The 11,820-nt window shown below is 40.8% G+C and overlaps 1 protein-coding gene across 1 annotated transcript in view; it reads left to right on the top strand.

The window, feature by feature from the left end:
• The window catches only part of Parp4 (poly (ADP-ribose) polymerase family, member 4), a 114,109-nt gene that overhangs the window by 77,469 nt on the left and 24,820 nt on the right, over positions 1-11,820 (top strand). The window contains exons 25-30 of the mRNA XM_013010523.1: positions 1,185-1,284; positions 4,866-5,036; positions 5,243-5,323; positions 5,849-5,929; positions 6,961-7,056; positions 8,279-8,404. Coding sequence (XP_012865977.1) covers positions 1,185-1,284; positions 4,866-5,036; positions 5,243-5,323; positions 5,849-5,929; positions 6,961-7,056; positions 8,279-8,404 — 655 coding nt within the window. The remainder of the gene's footprint in view (positions 1-1,184; positions 1,285-4,865; positions 5,037-5,242; positions 5,324-5,848; positions 5,930-6,960; positions 7,057-8,278; positions 8,405-11,820) is intronic.

Below are 11,820 nucleotides of genomic sequence, written 5' to 3'. Positions count from 1 at the left end.
ATATATATATATATATATATATATATATATATGCTCACATCTGAGGGAAGCTAGGAGGACACAGAAACAGAAGGAAACAAAGGAAAACATACAACAGAGGGGTCCATCAGCTGCACTGGACATTGGTTAAAACTAAGTAACTCAAGGGCAGTGATGGGAGGGAGGGAATGAGAGGGAAAGAGGGAACAGCTAACTAAGCAAAAGGAAAGCAATGTACATATGACAATATGGAAGAAGTAATGTCAAAACTCATAGAATTCACAAAAGTTATAGACCATGGTAATAATTTGCCTCATGAAGGCTAGAATGTATTTGTGACTTTAACTAAGTATCACTATCTCACAATACTGTGAAACTTGTGAAATTTATGTAATCAGTCACAATAAAATATATATATAAAAGGATAATCTATATCGGTAAACTGGAAGTTAAGCATTCTTGTTTTTCTACTGTGAAAGATAAAGAAGTCCCCTGGCATGTGAGAATTTAAGCAAATCTTCAGATGTTTCTTACTGTCCACATCCATTCACATTCTCATTTTTCCTGTCTTGTCTCTTTTCCTCCCCCACCTCTCTCCTTGCCCCTTCTCTCCCTCTCTTTTCTCTCTTCCTCTCTCTCCCCCCCTCCAACTCTCTCTTCCTCCTCTGATTCTGTCACCCTCCTCTCCCTCTCTCTTTTACCTTTTCCTCTCCTCCCCTCATCTTTCCTTCTCCCTCTTCCCCTCTCTCCCTCCCCCTCTCTTTCCCCTTCAGTTTGATCTCAGATACTTTCACATGTGAAGCAGGTACTTTACCACTCAGCTACATGCCATCCCCATTTTATCTCTTTAACCTTTAAAATAGCTTCACATATTTGTGTGTGTGTGTGTGTGTGTGTGTGTGTGTGTGTGTGTGTGTGTCCTCATCCATACTGAGTCTTGAACTCAGGGTCTCTCATTCTTGCTGTACCATTTGAGCCACAGCTCTACTACTGGCTTTTTTTGCTAGTTTAATTGGAGATAAAAGTCTCATGGACTTTTTCCTGGGCTGACTTTGAATTGTGATCTTTAGATTTCAGTCTCTTTAGTAACAAGGATTATAGGTGTGAGCCACTAGCCCCTAGAAAGCTTTGCATATCCTTAACATTAACATGTTCTTCATAAATACAACTAAAATGTCTTGACAAAATATGTGCAATGTGATCAGTCCTACAGCAAATCGCCATGTCCTAAGGACTTTGTCCCAGTGTGGTGCTGGAGTATTTGAATATTTTAACTCAAAATCCAAACATTGTTGGAAAAAACAGGTATGTTTTTTTAAATATCTTATCTCTAGTCTTATGTTTATATGTGGAAATGTTATGTTTTTACAAGTCTAATGATAACTTTTATGTTTTCATGAACAAATGGGGGAGTGAACCCCTGCCCCTGGGTAGCACACAGTGATTGCTTAATTGGGTTATTCTCATAACTAAAACTTTGATTTCTAATTAGGTTAGTGATTTCTAATATATATATATATATATAGTTAGTGAACCATTATATCTCCATGTACCCATGGTTCCATATCTTTGAATTCAGACAACCTCAGAAAATATTCAGAGGGAAAGTTGTGTCTGAACATGGACTAAACATTTTCTTTAATTTTTTAAAAATTTATTTTATTTATTTATTGTTGGTTATGGGGCTTGAACTCTGGGTCTGGGTGTTATCCCTAAGCTCTTCAGCAGAAGACAAAAGCTCTACCACTTGAGCCACAGTACCACTCCTGGTTTACTGGTCATTAATTGGAGATAAGAGTCTCACGGACTTTCCTGCCAGGGCTGGCTTTGAACCACGATCCTCAGATCTCAGCTTCCTGAGTAGTGAGGATTACAAGTGTGAGCCACTGGCATCCAGCTATTTATTTTTTTGGACTGAATGTTTATGGGGTTTTTTGGTATAAGACCAAGATTCAAACTCAGTATCTGATGTTTTCACTCATTGGCTGGTGCCAGACCTCTAACCACATCAACATTTTTTTCTTGCCATTTTTTTTCTTGCGATAATTCCTGAAACACAGTATAACAACTATTTGCATAGCATTCACATTTCATTAGCTATTATAAGTCATCAAAAGGGAAAACATATGAAAGTTCTATTAGGCTCAAAAAAAATAAAAATGTGAGAGAAAGAGTATACAAAGATATAGCTTAACATCAGCATAGGTCTTAAAGAGAAACTTCTCTGAAGAGGAAAGAAGGATGGCCAATAGACACATGAAGAAATGCTCAACCTCCCTAGCCATAAAAGAAATGCAAATCAAAACAACATTGAGGGGCTGGGAAGGTGGCTCAGTGGTAGAGCGCTTGCCTTGCATGCATGAGGCCCTGGGTTCGATTGGGCAGCACCACATAAGCAAAAAAGAAAAAAGCCGGAAGTGGCGCTGTGGCTCAAGTTGTAGAGCACTAGCCTTAAGCTGAAGAGCTGTGGGACAGCACCCAGGCCCAGAGTTCAGGCCCCACGACTGGACCCAAAAACAACAACAACATTGAGATACCACCTCACCCCAGTTAGAATGGCTATAATCAAGAACTCTAATAACAACAGATGCTGGAGGGGATGTGGAAAGAAGGGAACCTTACTTCATTGTTGATGGGAGTGTAAACTTGTTCAACCACTTTGGAAGGCAGTATGGAGGTTCCTCAAAAGACTCCACATAGAACTCCCCTATGACCCAGCAATCCCACTTTTGGGCATTTATCCAAATGTTTACAAACAAGACCACACTAAAGCTATCAGCACTACTATGTTTATTGCAGCATATTTACCATAGCTAAGATATGGAACCAACCCAGATGCCCTTCAGTAGATGAATGGATCAAGAAAGAATGACATTGTCCCATTTGTTAGGAAATGGAAAGACTTGGAAAAAATTATATTAAGTGAAGTAAGCTAGGCCCAAAGAAACATAGGTCCCATGGTTTCCCTTATTTGCAATAACTAGTATATGTCTGAGTCAAGCAGAAAAGGTCAGATAAGGTGATGTTAGGGAAATGAATGCTAAGATATGTATTCAAATGTCTTTTTTCTTTAATGCTATTGTTTCTAACACATTTATAAGATTATTTCTTTGTTGCTTTGTATGTCCCTCCCCCACGGTATAACCCCTGCTCTCACTGTATTTGATGTTGGTATAATTTGTGGAGGGGAAGGGGAAAAACAAATCATTTAAACAGGGATACAGGTAGACCCATTGCAACAGTGAGTCATTATATCGAAATTGAACTTTACAACTTTGGTGGGGGCGGGGAGGAGGGTAGGGTGGGGGGAGAGGGGAGGATGGGAAGGGATGGGAAGGGGAAACAAAGGAGGAGACTACAATGCTTAATAAGAAATGTACTCATTATCTTGCCCATGTAATTTTAACCCCTCTGTACAGTATATCCACAAAAAAAAAATAAATCAGTATAGGTTTATTAGGAAAAACCTTCAAGGGGAAAGCACTGCACTCCCCCAGTTAAAGCTAGAGACTTACTGGATACTGGTGGCTCATGTCTGTAATACTAGCTGCTCAGGAGGCTGAGATCTGAGGATTATGGTTCAAAGCCAGCCCATGTAGACTTCATGAGACTTTTGCCCCCAAATAAGCACCAGAAAACCAGAAATGGAGCTATGGCTCAAAGTGGTAGAGTACTACCCTTGAGCAAAAGAGCTCAGGGACAGTGCCCAGGCTGCAAGTTCAAGCCCTACAAACAAAAACAAAAAAAGCTAGACTTTCACTCTCCTTGTTATCTAAAGTATTTATAGTGGGTCCAAAAGAATCCAAGAATTGTCTAGTGGACTTAGCTTGAATTTTAACTAATGGTGGGACACGGAAGTGGCACTGTGGCTCAAGATGGTAGATGCCTCAAAGTGGTAGAGAGCTAGCCTTGAGTGGAAAAGCTCATGGACAGCAGACAGACCAAGTTCAAACCCCATAACCAAAAATATATACATTTTTTAAGCCAGATGCAGCAATACATGTCCATAATCTTAGCATTCTAGACAATAAGGTGGAAGGAGCAAGGCCAGCCAGGACTACACATGAGTTCAGGATCCAGTCTTTTCTTTCTGATACTAGAGCTTGAACTTGGGGCCACATGTTTTCACTTGTCTTTTCACAGCTATCATTGCTCCACTGGAGGCACACTTCCAGTTCCAGCTTTATGGTGATTAACTGGAGATAAGAGTTCTTACCAGCTGGGTGCTGGTGGCTCACACCTATAATCCTAGCTATTCGGAAGGCTGAGATCTGAGGATCACGGTTCAAAGCCAGCCTGGGCTTTCAGGAAAGTCTGCCAGACTCTTACCTTCAATTAATGACCAGAAAACCAGAAGTGGCACTGTGGCTCAAGTGGTAGAGCACTAGCCTTGAGCTGAAGAGCCAAGGGACAGCACCCAGACCCAGAGTTCAAGCCCCATGACCCACAAAAACAAAACAAAACAAAACAGTTCTTACAGACTTTTCAGGCTGCCTTCAAACTGAGATCCTCAGATCCCAACCTCTGAGTAGTTAGGTTCACAGTCCTGAGACACCAGTGCCTGAATAGGAAAGGAATCAGTGTGTGTGTGTGTATATGTACATGTACATACATATATGTGTGCATATATGCATATATAGCTGCATATATGTATATGCACATGCACGCACATATATACATACATGTAGACATATTGACATGTGTATTTAGATTAAACATATGTAAGTGTATATCTGTTTATGAATGCATACACATTTGGAATCTCTTTAGAAAAGTACCCTGTACCAGAAATAAAATCAAAGAGCCACCAAATCCCCCAAGGGATAGAATGTACACTTAACTCAAGTATAATATTGAAGGAGAAGTTGATTCCTCTTTTCTTACAGATAACAGACCAAATGATCCGCTTACGGTCCCCAAGTTGCCACTCTGTTTCCATCAAATGGCAGCAATTCAATCCAGATAGCTCAGAGCCCCTTCAGGCCCCGGCCCATGTTCCTTCCTTGTTCCACAATGACCGGCTCCTTGTCTACGGATTCATTCCTCATTGCACACAGGTGAGAAGATGAAGTTGGTTGCACTACGGGAAGAGCAATGTGTTTAGCTGCTTCATTTGTCTTTCTTCTCCTTGCTAGCAAATCCCCTCTTCTGGGGAAGAAAAAAGTTGGGGAGGGTTTTTATTTCCATCTGCAGAGGAAAAGACATCAAAAGAATCACTGTGATGCTGGCTGTGACACTGTGGAGGCGTTTTTTCCCATTTCAGGCAACTCTGTGTGCATTAATTCAAGAGAAAGAATTTCGTACAATGGTGTCAACTACTGAGCTCCAGAAGACAACTGGAACTGTAAGAATAAACACTTTTAAACTATGGGCTGGGGTGAAGCTGGTTACCAGTGGCTTACACCAATAGTCGTAATTATTTAGAAGGCTGAGATCTGAGGATCTCAATTTGAAGCTAGCCATGGCAGAAAAGTCTGTGAGACTTATCTCCCATTTACCAACAAACAGCTGGAACTGGAGCTGTGGCTCAAGAGGTAGAACACCATTCTTGTGTGAATAATCAAGGCAAGATGTGGAGTGTCAGTGTCTCATGCCTGTAATCCTGGCTACTCAGGAGGCTGAGATCTGAGATATGAGGATCTCACCCTGGGCAGATAAAAGTGACTTTTATCTCCAATTAACTACCAAGAAGCCAAAAGTAGAGATATAGTTCAAGAGGTAGAATGCTAGTCTTGAGCCAAAAAGCTCAGGGCCAGCACCCAGGCCCTGAGTTCAAGTCCCAGTAATGGTACATAAAAACAGGAGTGAGCCAAGTGGTGGTCCATGCAGGTCTTTAATTTGAATTTTTTTCCTTGCTGCCTAAACAAAGATGATACACAAGCTGGCGGCACAAGCTCTGATCAGAGATTATGAAGATGGCATTCTCCATGACAGTGAAACCGGCCACGAGGTTTGTTCTTTTCCTCCTGAAATTTATTATATGTTGCCCTAGATCTAGATTCTTTTAAAATAGGCAGATCCAGGGAAAAGTAAAGGTGGATAGATAGAGAAGACTGGTGTCAGTAACATTCACCCTTGTTCTGTGACATCATCCCTGGATTGTGATGCCGTCCCTAGCATGTGGGTGCTCAGTGACTATTATTGAATGAACAAGCAAAAGAACTGCTGTTGGCTGGGTACTGATGGCTCACATCTGTAATCCTAGCTACTCAGGAGGTTGAATTCTGAGGATCATGGTAGATCAAGGATCTGCCCACAAGCAGAAAAATCTATGAGACTTTTATCTCCATTTAGCTAGCAAAAAAGCATAAGTGAAACTGTGGCCCAAGTAGAAAAGCACCAGCCTTGAGTGCAAAAGCTAAGGGTTAGTTCGAAGTCTTTCTGAGTTCATGCTCTAGTACAGCACTGTCATACACATACAAAAAGAACTGCTTGCTGGGCACCAGTGGCTCATGCCTATAATCCTAGCTACTCAGGAGGCTGAGATCTGAGGATCAAGGTTAGAAGTGACAGTAATTTTTCTGTTTTTTTTTTCTTTTTTCAGTCGTGGGACTTGAACTCAGGGTCTAGGCACTGTCCCTGAACTTTTTCGCTTAAGGCTAGCGCTCTACCAGAAGTAGCAATGTGGCTCAAAGTGGTAGAGTGCAAGCCTTGAGCGAAAAAGTTCAGAGACAGTGCCCAGGCAATTCCTCAGCTTCCCAATGGTAGCCACACACTTTCCAGTCTCTGAGAATGACCAAGGTCATATGTGTGAGAGCACTTAGTAAATTACCAAGAGCTGTACCTTTTATAATATAGTGAAGTCAATTGATCCCATTTCACAGGGAATGTTGATAGGACATAACTGCATGTTCACTTTGAAATGCTAATTACAAAATGATTACCTTGTCAGAGAAAACACCTCCTTAGATTATTTATTACCCTCTTAATTAGTCATATGTTAATTCAAGATATGCCTTCTTTTATTTTATTCTATTCTAGATGAAGAAACAAATCATGAAATCTCTGATTATTCAACTCAGTAAAGAAAATTCTCTCATAACACAGTTTACAAGTTTTGTGGCAGTTGAGAAAAGGGTATGTATTATTCGCTCAAGCTAAACTCTTTCATTTATATTTTCACATATGAAAGTCACTCTGGCCAGGTGCCAGTGGCTTACACCTCTAATCCTAGCAACTCAGGAGGCTGAGATTTGAAAATCACAGTTCAAATCCAGTCCCAGCAGAAAAGTTCCCAATAAACTACTCAAAAAAGCTGAAAGTAGCTCTGTGGCTTAAGTGGTAATATGCTAGCCTTGAATACAAAGAGGCTTGGGTACAGTGCCCAGGCCCTGAGTTCAAGCCCCAGGACCAGAAGAAAAAAAAAAAAGAAAAGAAAAGAAAGTCACCGAGGTGGGGCTCAGTGGCTCACATCTGTAATCCCAGCTACTCATAAGGCAGAGATAGAGAGGATTGTAATCTGAGGCCAGCCAAGGCAAAAAATTCCCAAGACACCTTCTCAACCAGTAGCTGGGTATGGTTGTATATACCTATGATCCCAACTACTCTTGAAGCAGTAAATAGGAAGATGGAAATTCCTTGTCAGGTTAGCCTCAAGCAACAACTTGAGACTATACCTGAAAAATAACTAAAGCAAAAATGGGCTGGAGGCATAGCTCAAGTGGTAGGGCACCTGCCTACTCAACATGAGGCCCTGAGTTACAAACACCATTACCACCAAAAAGAAAATTTAGTTACTCTTTAGTCAGGTGTGGTAACACACACCTGTAATCTCAGCTGACGCAGGAGGACTGAGAACTCTAAGCCAAGTTGGTATATCAAGAAAATCAATCTAAACAAAATCCAAGGTTACATGGGTATGGTGGTAGTTAGAGGCTAGTACTCCTCTCTTCTAGGAATGGTTTCCTTGGTATCAAGATTTATTGAGATACATATGTTACCGTTTTTAATGTCATGTATATTTTTAAGATGCGCTGCAATTTTGTAATGTTTTTAGCATTTGTCATCTTTTGTTAATTTAAGATATTCAAAAACTAGAAAAAAAAAAACTTGGGTTTCTCATGCCTAAATAGGACCTTTTCCCTTCTGAATGGAATAGGAAAAGCAGTGCGGAGCACTAACTAAAGCAGAGAACCCAATAAGGAAGACCGCTCATCTGGCCCCAATAATCAGGGACATATGATCTAGATTTGCATTCAAATACTCCAAACCCAGTATCCACAAGGTTTTGGAATGTGTGATTACCAGTGAATTTGACCACATCTGTATCAAATTTAACTCAATTGTGTTTTCACTATAGGATGATAAGCAGTCACCCTTTCCTAGTAGTTCAAATATCTCCGAACTAATTGCCAAAGAAGATATAGACTTTCTGCCGTACATGATGTGGCAGGAGGATTTACCAGAGACAGCCACCACCACACAGGTAAATAGTCATTTCTTGTTTCACAATGGGCTATGTTCTAGAAGTATGTAGTTAGTGATGACCAAGACCAGTTACTGTATGTGGCCCTGGACAGTCATGACACAATATAAATATCTCCTGCAGGATGCTGTCACACTGTCTATAGTAAACTTTTTGTATGTGTATGCCGGTAACGGGTCTTGAACTCCACACCTGGGCACTGTCCCTGAGCTCTTTTACTTAATGCTAGCACTCTACCACTTGATCCACAATTCCTCTTCTAGCTTTTTGTAGTTAATTGAAGGTAAGAGTTTCACAGACATTTCCTGCCTGGGCTGGCTTCAAACAGCAACCCTTAGGTCTCAGCCTCCTGAGTAGCCAGGTATACAGGGATGAGGCACCAATGCCTGGCTCTTAACTTTTTAGTTGAATGGCTATAATAACAATGGTGATTTTGTGTTTATAATGTGCCAGTACTGAGGGCCTGTGGCCACTGTCCTTAGCGTTATCACTCAAGGCGGCACTCTACTACTGGAACCACAGTTCCACTTTTGACCTTTGTTCATGATTAATTGGAACTAAGAGTCTCACGGACTTTCCTACCGAGGCTGGCATCAAAGGCACTAAGCATCCCAGGCTACAATCATTATTGTAGCCAGATGCGAAGTGGCTCACACCAGTAATCCTAACTACTGAAGGGGCTAAGATCTTAGGATTACTATTCAAAGCCAGTTCAAGCAGGCAAATTTGGGGGCTTTTTTTTTTTAGTTAGCCGGCAGCCAGCCGTAGGTCTGTTTGTTGCTTAGGTGGCGGGCTCTGTGTGAGTGAGCTAGGTAAATGAGTGAGTGAGTTTGTTTCCGCGTCCGTGCCTTGATTGAATATCTATATCTATATATAATAAAGGCTCTTACCTACCATGCATGAGGCCCTGGGTTCTATCTCCAGTACTGCAAATGAAATAAATGATAAAAGTTACAGTATAGAAACATATATAAACCCATGACACAGCTGTCTATCATTAAGTTCTCTGTACACAGCATGTATTCAGTGCTTATATCACCAGCAGCACAGAAAGTCTGTTGATATGAGCATCACCACCATACTGAGTAACTCCTTGTTCTATGATGTCACAGTGGCCATGATGTCACTGGGCATCTAGGAATTTTCCAACTCTATAATTTTTTGGGGGGGAGGCTTGAACTCTGGGCCTGGGCGCTGTCCCTCAGCTCTTCAGCTCAAGGTTAACACTGTACCACTTGAGCCAAAGGCCACTTCCAGTTCTCTGGTGGTTTATTGGAGATAAGAGTTTCACGGACTTTCCTGCCTGGGCTGGCTTTGAACCATGATCCTCCGATTTCAGCCTCCTGAGTAGCTAGGATTACAGGCATGAGCCACTGGCACCCAGCATTACCCTTATTGTTTGAACATGCAGAAAATGCTATTCTATTAACTGACACAGCTACTAATACATAATTTAGCTATAAAGTGCAAAAAGAATAGCTGTGGTTATGTGTTATTTTTAAATGGTAATACAGAAAACTAAAGTCATTAATATAGGTTCACCATGAAAGTATCAAATATGTATTTCTACATGTTGGGGGGGGGGACTTTACTGGAGATCAAGCCCAGGGCAAGCATACTAGGCAAGTGTTCTCTCACTGAACTACATCTTACTACTAATATCTGTTGTTTTCTATTTATTTAATATATGGTTTTGTGTATGTGTGTGTGTTTGTGTACGCATGTGCACACAGTATGTTGGTACTGGGACTTGAACTCAAGGCTTCCCACTCTTGTTTAGCTTTTTCACTAAAGGCTGATCACCACTTGAACTACACTTCCAATTCTAGCCTTTTGCTGGTTAATTGGAATTAAGAGTCTCAGTTTTGTCTGTCATGTTGTTTCCAACTATGATACTGAAATCCCAGCCACTTAAGTAGGTAAGACTATAGGCCTGAGCCATGGGCATCTAACTACTTTCTTTTTTACTTTTTGTTTTTTTTTGAGATGAAGGCCCAGGCTCAGACTAGTCTGAAACTCATGAGCCTCTTTCACACAGCCTCTAAGGTGCTTAGTTTTTCGTGTACACCATTATGGTATGAATTTCTTAATGTTGACAGTGCTTTTTACTGTGTCTTTTATAACCAAAAATGACAAAATTGAGAAATGTTGCTTGAATAAAAATTGCAAGGAAGGGATAGGTGTGGTGCCTCATGCCTATAATACTAGCTATTCTGTTTAAGGCCAACCCAGACAAAATTATTGAGACCCTTCACATCTGTGATCTGAGCTATAATGGAGGTGGTACATAAGAGGAATGAGGTCCAAAACCAATAATGGTCCCAGGCAAGAATGCAGTTCCTACCCAAGAAATAGCTAAAGCAAAAACAGGCTGTGAGGTATGGTTCAAGTCATAAACATCAGTCTGCCAACCTCAAGGATCTAAGTTCAAACTCCATTAAAGGTTAAAAAAACAACAACTAAGAGTTTGCCATTTGTAAGGTACTTGTATAAAGCCCTAAGTTCAATACCTAACCCCACAAAAATTAATTAATATTGGAATAAATATTCTAAAACAAAGAAGCAAAAACAGTGCTAATAAGACTCTAGGTATAAAGTTTAAAGAAGAATTTATACTCTAAGAGAAAATAATTGTAGGAAGAAGCCAAACACCAATGGCTCAAACCTATAATCCTAGCTACTGAGAAGGCTGGGGGTTCTAAGGTTGGTGTTTGAAGACAGCCAGGGCAGGAAAGTCTGTCCACAACACTCTTATCTCTAATACCAAACAAGCCAGAAATGGAGCTATGGCTCAAGTGGTAGAGCACTAGCCTTGAGCAAAAGAAGTTCAGGGACAGCACCCAGGCTCTGAGTTCAAGCTGTAGGACTGATAAAAAAAAAAAAACAAAACATAGGAAGAGAAATTTTGAGAAAATAAAATATGCCCTACTTATTTTCTTTGATCTTTTTTGTTTTGTTTTGTTTTTGGTGGTTACAGGGCTTGAACTAGGGCCCAGCACTGTCCTTGAGTCTTTCTGCTCAAGACTCATGCTCTACCACTTTGAGCCACAGTTCTACATCCTCCTTTGATCTTTTTGGAGAAAAAAAAAATCTTAATATGTAGCCCAAATTTGGCTTCCCACTTCTGCCTTACAAAAATGTACCACCATTCCCAGCTTCACTGTAAAGTTACTGTGAACATGTAGCATGGTTAAGGTTCTAGGGCCGATGCTTTATACCTAAAAGGGGGGAGGGGAAATTTTTTTAAAAGGAGAAATAATAAAAATAAGGAAAGATGGCTTAAAATATTTTATAATAGGGCTGGGAAGGTGGCTCAGTGGTAGAATGCTTGCCTTGCATGCATGAGGCCCTGGGTTCGATTCCTCAGCACCACATAAGCAGAAAAAGCTGGAAGTGGCACTGTGGCTCAAGTGGTA

The sequence above is a fragment of the Dipodomys ordii genome, unplaced genomic scaffold (assembly GCF_000151885.1).
Source record: "Dipodomys ordii isolate 6190 unplaced genomic scaffold, Dord_2.0 Scaffold1, whole genome shotgun sequence".
Lineage (NCBI taxonomy): Eukaryota > Metazoa > Chordata > Mammalia > Rodentia > Heteromyidae > Dipodomys > Dipodomys ordii.
The sequence above is the reverse complement of the archived record's forward strand: the minus strand, read 5'-3'. Positions and strand labels throughout refer to the sequence as shown.